The following is a 14,344-nucleotide window of genomic DNA, read 5'->3' as shown; positions in this document are numbered from 1 at the left end:
GAATCATGAGAAAGCCAATCATTCATGGAACAAATAACCAACCATCAAGAGGCCATGCTGTAACAAAACGGGCGGCCTCTTTCCCGCAGTCTTTCCTGACCTCCCCGCTGGAATTCTCTGCATACTAAGTATATAACCATCTTGTGTTGTTACCTGAAACAATTTAAAATTCAACTTACACTGTCAATAAATGGCGGCTATAAATTTCAACACTTGGAAGAGCAAACAGTAATGTATGCAGCCATATCACCTTATGTTCTTCGCAAACATAGCCTTTTGTCTCCACCATTGATGTACAAATACCATCATTAGGCACTGGTGCCAATGCAGACATGCCATCCTGACCTTTGACTGAAATCAACTTTGTTCTACTACCAACTGCCGACCCACAAAACAGAATAACTAAAATTATTGAAGTTATAGTATTGGCCATCTTCATATGTAATGTTCGAATGTTTCCTAGTACAACCACCTTCATGGTCCTGGCAATTTTTATAGTTGCATAGAACCAGAAAAAAACAAAATTCAGTATTCACATGAGGAGTATACCTCTTTTGTCAACAGATTGCAAGTGGTTTCAACAAGGCATCTGCATGGGGCCTACCCTGTTCCTATTATCAACCCATTAAACTATAAACAAACTTTAGATTTCGTCGCTGCCACGATTCTATATTCTAACATGAAGTACCTACAGCTAGCTTTTTCTTGTAGCGATCAGACTAGGCAAAAACATGTGCATTTCAGATAATAGTATTCTTTTTTTCAGTTGCCTTTCGTCTCATGAGTGAGACATGAAATTACATACTTCAACTTCTTTTCATACGTGACAAAGAGAAGAGTCTTTGAAATACGCCATAGTAATGAAATGATTTAGAGTAGCATATATGGCAGACCTTACAAAGGCGTTGTTTCCAACGGACTTCGTCATTGAGAAAAATAAATAAATAAAGTTCATATGAAATTTTTAACCACAAGCCCTGATCCATCTTCATTTATCATGAAGGAATAATCAACATCTATGTTAAAAAAGGTCTCAAATTTTCTTCTTGCAACTAATTGTCTGTTTGGCATGATTAATTTTGCCAGCTTATTTTACTATTCAACTTATTTTTGCTATTATTTATGAGTCCCACTATACTTTTTAGTACTATTCATAAGTCTCACTGTACTATTTCAGCTAACTTTTACCTTTATTTACAGTACTTTCAGTAAAAAATTTTCAGTTTCAGCAAAATAAACAGATCTCAAATAGACCCTAAGTCGACAATATGCTGCATGCAATATTATCATTAGCTGTATCAATTGTTCTTCACAGCTCACAGAACTTCTTAGTTTCTAGTGTTTATACCGTACCAGCCTTTTGTGTCCAAGCAACATATGCTATAAAAGGAACAAGGGATCCCAGTATTGCGTTGACTTTCATTAATTAAATTAAGAGATTTTAAGACCATATATTCCTCATCTCTCTCGTTGCAGACTGAAAAGGTTGAATAAATCAACCCATAAAGCCATAGAAATGGAAGTGTATTTCAACCACTTTCAGAGAACAAAGGTTTCCAGAAAACCAACAAAAGATCCCAACTCACAAGCAGACCAAAAAAAACGATAACATAACCTTGTATTGTTAGCATATGAGAGGAAAAGAAGTCGAAGAAACTAATAAATTATATTCCCACAAATATATTCCAGTACAAAAAATAACCTTTAATGGGTATCAAAGCATATCAGTAAAATCTTTTTCCTGATGGGAGTCACCAGAAAAAACTAAAGTCACTCCTTTTATATTGAAAACAACTACAAATGATAGTTACTCCAAAATTAAGGGTTAGGAGCATCCTTAAGCATCTTTTCAGTAGTTCTGGCAGCATTTTCTGGCACTTTGGATCTTGTTATTCGTCTTCTAAGGAATTGGAATTTCCACCCTCTAGGTTTTATCGGCCCAAGCAATTGCCAACCTCTAGGATTTATCTGCCAACCTCTAGGATTTTTCTGTCCTAGCAACTTCATCTGCTCCTTTCTGAAATTCCTATTTGCATACCACTTTCCACCTCTCCAGCCCAAGCCATACCTGCAGTTTAGAAAAAAGGTGGACATGTGATAAACTAATAGAGTCCTTCAAACTGTTAAAGTAGAGTTCTATTTCAGTTTAAGAGTGAAGAAGAAAATAACAAAAATAAAAATCATGGAAACAACAAATTACCTGTAACTTAAAAAGAATGTCACAAGCATAGTGCTGTTCTCATGATCTGTTTTAACAACCCCTGAGCTTTTCCATTCTTTTCTCTTAAACTAGTGCTTTTCTAAATGCAAAGTACAATCAACTCAATTAGAATCTCACAGACTGAATTTCCAGAAATAGAACATGAATCCAATAATCCTACTTGGCAATCTCCCATTAAGGGGTGAGGCAAAGAAGCATGATGAAATACATGCTTATTTTTTTAAAGTTGACTTAAAAAAACAAATAATTGTTACTAGTTGGTGTCAACTAGATATTATCCTTTTGGGCCAGTAATCTCTATCTAAAATCACATCCTTAACTGAAGCTTTCCTAACATGTCCATTCTCTTCACCTCATCCCTTCTACTTGCGTGTTTCCTCCCATCAGATAACTGTTTTCTGCTTGTACTAAGTACATTTATAGTCATTCCAAATAGAAAATCTGTCACATGACTTTCTCTCATCCTGTCTGCAACTAATGATGCAATTGACTCAAAACTGACAAATAATTTCAATTCCTTCTTTGCATTTGTCACTTGCTCATCTTATATCTTTATTACATGCTCATTATGTCAACATGTTATCCAAACAACAACATTCTATCAGTTGTGTTCAGAAAAGGAGTTCCTCTTGAACCAACATCGCCCCTTGCATGTCCTGTACCTGCTTTTGCTGGTCTTACAAGTTGATTCTCATTATCAACTCCTCCACAGAGGTATGTCATTTCAACTTCATCCTACTGTTAAGCAAAACCAAGGAACCTTTCCAACAACAAATAAAGGATAGTAGTTTGTGGCTGCAGTCTTTAGGACTGTATAGTCTGTACCAACAAAATCCATATGGCAAACTCAAAGTCTCTTTAACATGCTCAATCTTCAAACTGTGCATTAAGTCAAGCAAACACATCCAATAAGTGACTTCTTTTTCTTTTCCTTTTTTATAAGTCATCTATAAGGGACTTCTACTACACATAACAATTAATTTGATTAAAGAACCATTTTAGCTCACATTCATATCCCTGCGTATAAATCTCGCCTTGAAAAAAGAACATATCAGTCCAACAAACTAGACCACCAAACAACGAAGAAACCAGTTTTATGCTCTCATTATATACTGTAATCAATCCCTATTGGTGATTTTTGTGATTCACCATACCGATGCATCTAAAAAGCACCTACAAATTGCACTAGGTGCCAAAATAGTGCAGGTCAGTAGTTCAAAACTCCCATTCCCCCCTCCCCTTGGTGTCAAAACTTTTTAAAAACATAAAGTACCATCTGAAATGAGAACTGTACAACCCCTGATACCACGTAAGTAACAGCCCATTTAAAGGCCTGTAAGATTCTAGGGAAATCTGGTTCTAGGGCTCAAGCATAATTTGGGATGTTTCGGATGATGGAGAGCACTATTGGGACCTTGCTTAGTCATTCTAAAGTTGAATCGAGTCTTATTTTATTGTTTATTTTCGGCTGGATCAGTTTTAATTAAATTCTACTAGAATAACGGAAATCTGGTAATTTCCAGAAATCTAAAATGGGTCCTTGGCTGTACCAAAGCCCCATGAGTCTTATTTTATGATTTGAGTCCTTTTCCTATTTGGTTTAGAAGTTACTAAGTCCTTTTTTTTTGTTATTAGTAATCCTAGTCATTCTAGGAATAGGTTATTGGGAGTCCTAGTCCTTATAGGAAATTATTTAACAATAGCCTATATAAAGGCTTTATTGTACTCAATAATATTCATAGTGAGAGTGGTTCTAATAAAATTCCAGCAGCTTATTTCAAGCTTTGAGGGTGTGATTAGCTTCTCTTACCTGAGTGTGATTGCTTAGGAAGACCTAGGTGTGATTGCCTAGTATTTTATTTATATTGTTTTCAGTTTTATCCCTGTTTCAGCCCCAAACAGCCATCAAGATTCAATCTTTTCTAACTTAAAACTTTTAAACATCAATCCTTATTCAAGAACCCTTCAAGAACTCATCACGAAATCTATTGTAGTCTTGCATCCTGAAAAATCCTACATTACCCCCTTGACCCCTTTATAGATTTATGTAACTTCCGAATTTTATTTTGACCATAAAAAATCATTTATCCCTTTGTTCTAGCATAACAATACTACTAAAGTAAAAACTAATAATAAATAGAACCATGAATAACTATAGAGATAAATTTTATATTTCGAGAAAATCAAGTGATAGCCTTTATTTTTGGAGTTAACATTTGGGAACAAACCCAATAATTAAAGTGGTTCCAGCAGTGGCAAAATAAGTAGGAGCACTGATACTTCCCGAGCCAGCAATCTCTCTAAGTTCTGAATGTTCGAGATTATTACTGTTTCTCATCTGCCATAAAACAACAAAAAAATAAATTCAGATGTAACATAAAACACAAATAAAAAGGAGGGGAGGGGCAGAGATACTAGTATGAACAGTTTTCCTAACCCCTGAAATCAAAGAATTCCAACATGCAATAAAGACAGTCCAGATGAGGGGAAAAGAATATGTTCACATTAAGGCATATGACAATTGACACCATCAAATTATTTTAGTTTCTTAATAAAGGAAAGGAATAAGAATAAAAACACACATAATGGTAATACAATGGCCAGTTTGCTTGTGCAAGCATAGCTAGATCAGATTAAACTAGTAGAAAGTTCTTCTTTTTTTTTTTTTTTTTGGTGGGCAAGAGGAGAAGGTTTTTTTGCACGGACATATGCATCATCTCTCTCACATGAGCCCCTTAACTGGGTGAAAAGAGATGTCATAGCGAGAGAGCATGAATACTTGTGCGGGGAAAAAAAGGGGGGGGGGGGTGGTGGTGGTTGGGTGTTGCGGCTTAAGAAATTTTACTCTGGAACTATGTTTTCTCATTTAATAGAATGAAGTACAATCCATAAGCAAAGAACAAAAATGAGTCAAAACTATCTACTATTATGCAACATTTACTCACAGCTTTTTCGATTGTTTCAAGCCTTTGATCAATTCTTGTTTCATGATAGTAACGTAAAGAATATCCTGCACCATCAGATAGTGCTATTAATTAGACATCCTTCTAAAGACTATGGAAGGAAACACAATTAATGAAGCTGAATGATAACATTTGCAACTAACACTGACAATTGCACTCACAATTTTATATGTTTTCATGATACTAGAATTAGAATGTATCAATTTTTCCTCCTTTTTTCAGTTAATGATTCTCTCTTTCCCATGCTATAGCAGCCACCCACTGAATTGATATGAGTATAAGACATCCAAAATTTATCAAATTGGGAAAAATATACATGCTGAGTTCAAAAAGTGAGATATAAGCATCTTATTTATGTCATCATTCCTCCCCAAGAACAACCAATTAAGTGTTGAACTTCAACTATTCTCTTGGATTTGGCTCACAATGGCACCTGGATGCATTGAAGAATATGTAACTTCATAAGCATTTGATTTTGCTCGAATTTGCTTAAGTTGACTGAATCAAGGGATTGGCTTTTCCAATAATTAGTAGAATAGTATACCAATTTTTCAATTATGACTAGATCAATGTACAGAAAAGCCAGCCACGCTATTATGGTTTGCAAAATACATATCAGTGGCACTTTATTTGATTTGTTACTAAAGTTTAACGAACCACTAACAAACACCCTATATCATTTTCATGATCGTAAAGCAAGATGGATCTTGAAAGGAAATAATAATAATAATAATAATAATTGAAGAGGAATAAACATGAATTTAAGCATAACTCACCAATCCATGCTGTAGCAACTGATGCTAGGGAAGTTCCAACAGTAAATACCACCTTGTTCCTCTCAAATGTATCCTAAAACACCAAAATCCAACAACAAAAATGAGATTTAAAAATTAAAATATATATATAATTTAAAAAAAAAAATTAAAAACCCACAAAAAACCCCTAGAAGACACTGACGAAAACCAAAAAATCACAATCAAACAAAACCCATAAAAAATAATTGACACCTATTAACTCAGACTCAAAGTAGAACCCAGAAAGGAAAAAAAAAAAACACAAACACACACACCTTTGTTGAAAAAAAGGCGTCTTGCACAGCAGCCCATGTATTCGAAGCCTTCCTTTTCAACCGGGGCGTTGAAACTAGATTGCCCCATATTGAGCTCCCTGAGCTCCTCAATCGCTGCATGGTGGATTCTAATCAAGACATACTTGGGAGTTTCCGGGTACAAGCAAAATATTCCAGGTAACCAACCAAACACGAAGTTTCTGGGAGGCCCAAACCCAAAATAAACGCTTCTTTGTGCTTTCTTTCCTTTTTCCCCTGTGTCCCACACTGTCACTCGTGATGTACCTTCAGCATCAGCTTATTTATTTATTTCTAAAAAAAAAAGCTTTTTTTTTTTTTTTAAGGTTTGCTAAAAATATATTTGAATTTTGAAAAAAAAAAATGAGAAAAAAATTAAATAAAATTTTAAAAACTGTATATAAAAAGAATAACTAAAAGCTGAACAAACAAATCTTAGGCCAAACATGCATGCGATTATTAAGGTTTTACTTTACGTCTTGTTAAATAGGCAAAAATTGTGAACAGTTTTGGGTCGTCCATCTCAATTTTCCAGAGTTTGAAATGGTTCAACTTGGGAAAAAAAAAATTAGAAGACACTCTCACAACAAATTATAAGCGGTAAGTTGTTATTATTTCAAATTAAAACTTGCTATTGAAATTTTTTTTTTTTTTTCACCAGTAACAACTAATAACAATTTATCATTTAAGATTTATTGTAAAAATACTATAAACATAGTATTTCTAAAAAAAAATTAATAATAATGGTAAATAATAAAGAAATGGTTTAGGCTTTTTTTCCCTCAATATAGAGTCGGCCCTGCCAGTAAGATTGAGCTCAAACTTTTCAATGACGTAGAAAAGGGTTTAAAGATTTCAAGTTTCACAAGGCTCTAAAACATAATGATGGCATTGGCCTATTGGAAATCCCATTCAATCAACAACGGGTCTGTGACCCATTCACTGATTTGATTGGGTTGAGTGATGAGTGATGTTATACCCAATTCAATCCGACTCGTGAGTAGCCCTAATTGGAATGAGATAAGAATGAGATCAGATCATTTGTCAAACATTCCTCCTTCTACCTAAGTTACTTCAAAACGTAGTATTAGGAAGAGATGTAATCGAATCATGTGTATCACGATCCTTTTCCATCTTTTCATGAAGTGAAAAAAGTTGTGTAAGGAGACAAATCGAGTAAGGGTAAATAAGAAAAGGTATTTTGTCATTCCTAATGGCAAGGTGCCAACCTTGATGAGTGTGGGGGCCCTTTTTGCATTAATGGGTCAGGGCCCGTTCTGCTATGCTCAAGCCCGTGGAGTAGTGGGTTAAGGAGTTGGGACTAGCCTATTATCCCAATGGGATTATGACGCAGGCCAATTTGTGTGCAAACTAGACGTTCCCAATATGCAAACAAGGCAAGGAGTGCAGTGGCAAACTAGGTATCTTAACAAATATAGCAAGTAGTGCCACGGCAAAACAACTGATATAGCAAATATAGTAAAAGATACCACGGTAGAACAACTAATACAAGGTACCAAGGCGAAACAAATATAATAAAAGATGTCACGGCAAAACAAATAATACAACAAATATAATAAAAGGTACCATGGCATATATAACAGAAGGTATTGCAGCAAATATAATAAAAGGTACCATAGCAGAATAGCTAACTATAAAAGGTGCTACGGCAAAACAAATATCAATACAGATGATAAACAAGTTAAAAGGAGCTATAGCAGGACGGTGATAGCAACTCTAGGCAAATAGGATTGCATGAGTTCACCACCTCAATCCTAGGTCAAATCTTTCAATAGGAAATGGTCTAAGAAGGAATTCGAACCCCAACACGGGCAATCTTGTCACAAGCTTCTACCATCAAAGTTGTGCATTCTGGAAAAAAGACCTAAATGGTTGTGCGTTGTTACTTATAGAGTTTCAAAGAGTGGGCTTGTCAAGAGGGAGAGAAAAGATAGTCTATTGATACATTCTCCTATTTCTGCCATGTTTTCTCCCTTCTCCTCTCTTCTTTCTTTCTTCCATTTTTATTTAATTCTTACTTTTAAGTTTCTTACTACTATCTTGTCGTGGGTTTCTCCTCCCTTCATCTATGACTACCTCTTCCTTTTATAGTGAACTAATTCAATGTGATTTCTCCCTTTTGCTCCTAAGGCTTCATCAACTGTTTTTGGTTTCTTGTGGGCATTCCTTAAGGACAAACCACCAACCTTTTGGTTGCCCGGCCACTACCTCTACTCAAAGTGTGCTTGCTGTACCACTCCCCATTCTAGGACAAAACTCCTCTTTGTTTTGTTTCTCCCTTCATCTTTCCCACCTTACCCGAATGGATAAGGGTTTGAGTCCCTCTCTCTATCTACCTCTATGGCATGCATCAAGTGGTCACAACCCTTTGCTTACCTTTTTTGGACAAAATGTCATCCTAGCAAGGCATTTTTCCCAAAAGAAGCCTTGGCAAGAATCCCAAAATAGATTCCTTTTCCCCTCACCACCAAACCACACCCTCTGATTCCTTTGACCGTAGGCCCACCTCTCCTGTATTGACTGGGTACAAATGGGTGGTGCTTCGGCCCTTGTGTGTTCATTCCACCACCCTTTGCGTTTGTCTCCTTTTGCTCCCACATCATTTCTGCCAGGTCTCATTCTGCTTTGTGTCTCTTGTGCTAGTGCTTATCCTCCACGGCGTGAAGGGCGTGAGTTTTTGGGCTTACATTATTCTTCATGGGCTTGGACATTGGCTTGGCAGAAGTTCCTGTCCATCCAATCTGTTAGGCTTTTGCTCTTATTGCTTCTCTTATTGCTATGCCCATGGGCCTGTTGGCTGTCATTTCTGCCATGTAGGCCTATAAGGTTCTTTTACCTCTTTTCTTGGGCTTTCACAACCTGTTATTTTACTTTTACCTCTTGTTACGCCTATGGGCTTGCTGGCTATTATTCTTGCCATACTAGCCCATTGGGCTTTTTACCTCTATTATTGAGCTTCCATGGTCCATTTACTTTACCTTTACATCTTGTTGTGCCCATAGGTTTTCTGGCTGTTACTCTTGCCATATTGGCCCATTGGAATTTTTACCTCCTTTCTTAGGCTCCCATGGTGCATTTACTTTACTTTTACCTCTTGTTGTGCCCATGGGCTTGCTAGCTGTTACTCTTGCCATACTGGCCCATTGGGCTTTTTACTTCTTTTCTTGGGCTCTTATACCCCATTAACTTTGTTTTTACCTCTTATTGTGTTTATGGGTTTGCTGGCTGTTATCCTTGCCATGTTGGCCCATTGGGCCTTTTACATCTTTTCTTGGGCTTCCATGGCCCATTTGCTTTCATCATGCTTCTTTCACTCCCTTCTTCTTTCATCTTTCTTCATTATTAGGCTTTTTCTGTCATTGGGCCCTTTGTTAAAAACATTTATCAATAATGAGATTGAAATTAGAAGCGAGGGAGAAGAACGATATGAGAGTAAGCACTTTAAGGATGGTGTTAGGGTATGTATAAAAAATAAACATATCTGAATAATTCAAATATACGTAAATCTATGATAAAATGAAAGTCATTTAGTTTTTAAAGGACTTCTTCTAATGCTACCACATAAGTGTTTGAAAGCTTATATTTATTTAACATTTTCATTATTATATAAAATTTTTATTTTGTTAATAAAGTTACAATAATGCTAAACTATGAGTGTGTATGATTTTTACAAGTAGCTTATTTGCATAGAATTATCAAAATATCTAGTTTTTGATAACTTTTATGTTAAATATGTTAAAAAAAACAAAACATTAGTTTATTTCAAAAAAGGCATAAAGTTCAATTATTTACCAGGAAAAAAAAAGTTGAGAAAAAAAAGGCAAAAAATAAAATGTTTTTAAGTAAATCCTAAATGCACACTATGTTATTTTAAATTGATTAGAACTTTTTTCTTTTTTTTTAAACAACCCAATAGTGAAAAGAATCTGACTAAATTAGTTTTTATCTTCTCAAAACAAAATCTAAGTAGAAAAGTGACACATATCACATTCAATGTCTCATATCAATTTAAAAGCCTTTTTTCTATAAAATTTGTAGTAGTTTTAGTATTTTTCTTACCTTTTTAGTCGATAATATATCAGTTTGTAAGATTTAAAAGTAAAATTTATAGTATTCCTAGTATTATTTTTCTAATTTAATTCAACAAGTTTTTCTTCTATAAAATATCTAATTTGAATTTTATTTATTTTTTTGAGATAAAAGATAGAAACTTTATTAAGACGAAACCAAAAAAGAAAAAACATATTAAAAAAAAAAAACCCTAAAAGGCTAGAGGAAAGTCCCACCAGAATAAGGAGGAAAAAGAAAAACAATACTGTAAAGGACAATAAAACTCAATTGCATGCCCAGCCTATGGTCGATTCTGAGTCCGCATGAGCCTCTTGTACTCCTCTAGAAAACAAACAGTTCTTTCCAAAATTTGTCGAGGATGAGGTTGGGTTTTCTCAAAATAGAATTTGTTCCTTGCATTCCAAATAGCCCAACTTATTACAGCCCACCTCTCAAGTTCTTGAGTTTCCAACTTAGCTTCTAGCTGCTGAAATAATAAGAAAAAATTATGTTGTTCATTGGAACATTTCTGCAATCTACCCCGAGACAAAGCCCAAACATTATGTGCAAGTAGGCAACTCCACAGAAGGTGGTCCACTGATTCTAACTCATCGTAGCATACCTCGTATCTTGGCTCAGTCATCACTTTCCTTTGACATAAATTGTCTCTAGTAGGCAAGATATTAGAGCATGCACACTAGAGAAAGGTTTGAACCTTAAGGGGAATGTTAAGGGACCAAATTCTCCTCCATGTCGACCCATCCGAGCGGGCTGAAGAGTGTTCCACATCGCCTTGTTGGTTTATGTGAAGAGCTTCCTAATCAGCTGATTTAACAGAAAATTGATGATTTTTGGTCCTTCTCCATCTCAGCTAATCCCGATTACTAGGATTAAGAGGTAAAGAAAAAATTTATTGACAGGTGCGAAGAGTAAAAACTTTCGAGATTATTGTTCTATCCCACTGTCTGGTGACTCCATTAATTAGTTCACTCACATGCATCATTGATGGTGGGGTATCAACAAGAAAGGTGGGTTGGGTAGCCAACACGGGTCAGTGACTAGATCTTTACAACTGTCTCCAATACGCCACTTAGTACTCTTCCGAATGAGCTCCCTAGCAGCTAAGAGACTATGCCATACATAATACGAGTTGGAACCCAATTCAGCATCCAGGAAGGAACATGAAGGGAAGTATCTAACTTTATAAACATTATAAAACAATGAGTGGGTGTGATGAATAAGTCTCCATGCCTGTTTCGCAAGCATGGCTAAGTTAAAAGCATGGATATCTCGAAAACCCACACCGCCTTAGGCTTTTGGAGTGCAAAGTTTTCTCCAATTAATCCAATCGATTTTTTTTTTTTTTTTCTCATCATTTGCTTGCCCCCACTGGTATTTAGCCAAAGTAAAGTTGATGGTATTGCAAAGGATCAACGGAAGTTTGAAGAGGCTTCTAGAATAAGTGTGAATAGCTTGTGCCACTGTTTTGATTAAAACTGCTGTACATGCCTTGGAGATATATTTTTCCTTCCATCCCATTACTAGCTTTGTTTATCATTTCCTGTAAATCCCTAAAAGTATTCATCTTCAATTTACCCCTCACCATTGGTAGACCAAGATACTTCTCACAGTTTGACATGATTCGAGCTCCCAAACTTCTTTGGCCCGATGCCTCTTTATATTGCTGCAATAGGTTCATTAAATTAATGCATTCCGCCATAGAGGCTTGACAAAAAAGAAGGCTGTCATCAGCAAAAAGTAAACGAGAAATTCTTACCCCTCCTAAGCTAGACAAAATACCATGTAGAGAATGGTTTTCTTCCGCCTTACGAAGTATAGCCAATAGACCTTCAACACATAACAAGAATAAGTATGGCGACAATGGGTCCCTTTGTTTAACCCCCCTAGAAGGAGAGATGAAACCCCTTGGTTCCCCATTAACAAGCACTAAATAGAAGGCTGTGCAGATAGTTTCCATAGCCAGTTGTACCTAGTTCTGATCAAAACCAAGCTTAAGCATAATACCTCTCAAAAAACCCCATTCCACTCTATTATAGGGCTTACTGATATCAAGTTTCATTGCCATCTGCCCCACTTTGCCCTTACATTGATTATGCATCTTGTGTAAAATTTCAAAAGCTACAGTAGTATTGTCAGTGATTAAATATTTAGGAACAAAAGCACTTTGGGCGTCTGAAATAACCCTAGGCAGAATAAGTTTAAGCCAATTTGCAATAACCTTGGAGAAAATCTAAGAAACTACATTGCCCAAACTTATAGGCTGAAAACTAGAGACATGCTTTGGTTCATTCACTTTGGGCACTAAAACAATGTGTAAAGTTTATTTTGCGTAGCAAGTGGCCATGGCGTAAGACAGATAGAACAATATTAGTGACATTCGGCCTTACTATATGCCAATACTTTTGAAAGAAAAAGGGGGACATACCATCGAGGCCATGGGATTTGGAGGGATGCATTTGGAATAGAGCATGCTTGACCTCATTTGCTGTGTAGTCCTGGATAAGGGTGTAATTCATGTTTGAGGTCACCAATCTATCTACCTTATCAAGCACTGTGTCCATATCAATACCATTAGTGGCTAAGAACAACTTTTGGAAATAGTTCTCCGTCACATGTGATATCTCATCTTTCGAGTTTCACCAAACTTCATGCTCATAAAAAATCCCAACTATGTGGTTCTTGCAGAATCTCTAATTTGCTCTCTAATGGAAAAACCTTGAATTCTTGTTTCCTGTTGGTAACCAGATAGATCTAAATCATTGCCTCTAAAAGAGCTCATCTTGGAAAATTAATTGATTAATCTCATTTTTCAACTTTCGAATATCCTCAAGATTTTTACGGTCATTTTGGCTAACCAGATTCTCCAAGGTTTTATGTTTTTCCTCCAACCTAGTTTTTTGCATTACCAAATATGGTATGACCCCATCCCAGCAGAGCCATCCTACACACCTTAATTTTCTCAAAGAGGCTGAACATTGGATTGCCCACCGCTAAGCAGTTAGCCCATGAATTTCGTATAATGTCCCCACATTCAGGGTGGGATAAACACTTCTCTTCAAACCTTCTTGGTATTTTCTTCCTTCGGCTAGGTTGATTTGGGTTATGAGTGGTAATCACCAAGGGTACATGGTTTAAATAAGAAGATTGGACATGTGTTACCCTACTATGTGGGAATATTTCTCTCCATCTCACATTGGCGCAAGCACAGTCTAGCCTAGCTTGGACAAAAGCATCTCCTCCTCTACCATTATTCCATGTGAATATGTTCTCATGGAAGCCAAGATCAATTAACCAACAATGCAAAAGCATCTCCCCCTCTGATCATAAGTTTGGATGTGTAAATTCACCTCTTCTTTCCACAACATTGCCAAACCCCCACTTCTTTGAATGCTAGGAACAGCTAGCATGGATTGATACCTAAGGTCATCTTGTAATTTTTTCATCTCATCCACAAATTGCTTTGTTTCCACAAGAAACAAAACCCTAAGATCTTTTTCCCTCACAAGGTGAGAGATTGCATTTTCTACACGGAGGTTCCTAAGCCCCCGACAGTTCCAACTTATGGCAATCATTGTGATTGGCTGGGCTGATCCACAACCTCACCGTTGAGAGAGATGACTTTGCTTGAACGACCAAAGTCTTAGTCTGTTTACACTTTGTATCTACTACCCCATCCTCCATTCTATGAGCAGAAGGTCCCATTTTCTGCCCAACCCGAATCTATCTAATAGCTGGATCCCTATGCATATCCATCACCATTCCCCGTTCTACCCTTTTCCAATTCACGGTTTTACCAACTCCCCTATTCTGGTTGCTCTGAAACAGAGTTTTCTCCTGATCTTGTGATAATCCTAAAACCAAAGGTTAGTATGTGGGTCCATCCTCAGAAACAAGGGAATTGCCTAAGTCATAAGAAATGGGACACACAGACTAACGAGTGCTCAATATCTGTTTCACGGGCATTCAAGGCTGATTCCCTAA

The 14,344-nt window shown here is 36.4% G+C and overlaps 1 protein-coding gene across 1 annotated transcript; it reads right to left on the bottom strand.

Annotated features, from left to right (window-relative positions):
* Positions 1–1,644: 1,644 nt before the first annotated feature.
* LOC115973442 lies at positions 1,645–6,541 on the bottom strand. The gene is made up of 5 exons (XM_031093703.1): positions 6,254–6,541; positions 5,961–6,033; positions 5,167–5,231; positions 4,450–4,559; positions 1,645–2,068 (listed from the first exon to the last, which is right to left on the bottom strand). The coding sequence occupies exons 1-5, from the start codon at positions 6,371–6,373 to the stop codon at positions 1,819–1,821; spliced, it is 618 nt and encodes a 205-aa protein (XP_030949563.1). The 5' UTR covers positions 6,374–6,541; the 3' UTR covers positions 1,645–1,818.
* Between the last annotated feature and the right edge of the window lie 7,803 nt (positions 6,542–14,344).

The sequence above is a fragment of the Quercus lobata genome, unplaced genomic scaffold, assembly GCF_001633185.2.
Source record: "Quercus lobata isolate SW786 unplaced genomic scaffold, ValleyOak3.0 Primary Assembly Scq3eQI_185, whole genome shotgun sequence".
NCBI classification, from domain to species: Eukaryota; Viridiplantae; Streptophyta; class Magnoliopsida; order Fagales; family Fagaceae; genus Quercus; species Quercus lobata.
This window is presented reverse-complemented; position numbering and strand designations above follow the sequence as displayed.

What these genes read in the sequence shown, in the direction of transcription:
- LOC115973442 (XM_031093703.1), bottom strand. Translation starts at nt 6,373, where the DNA reads ATGCAGCGATTGAGGAGCTCAGGGAGCTCAATATGGGGCAATCTAGTT. An exon ending in ACGCCTTTTTTTCAACAAAG is followed by an intron (nt 6,034 to 6,253) that starts GTGTGTGTGTTT and finishes TTGGTGTTTTAG; the next exon opens with GATACATTTGAGAGGAACAA. An exon ending in AGTTGCTACAGCATGGATTG is followed by an intron (nt 5,232 to 5,960) that starts GTGAGTTATGCT and finishes CTGATGGTGCAG; the next exon opens with GATATTCTTTACGTTACTAT.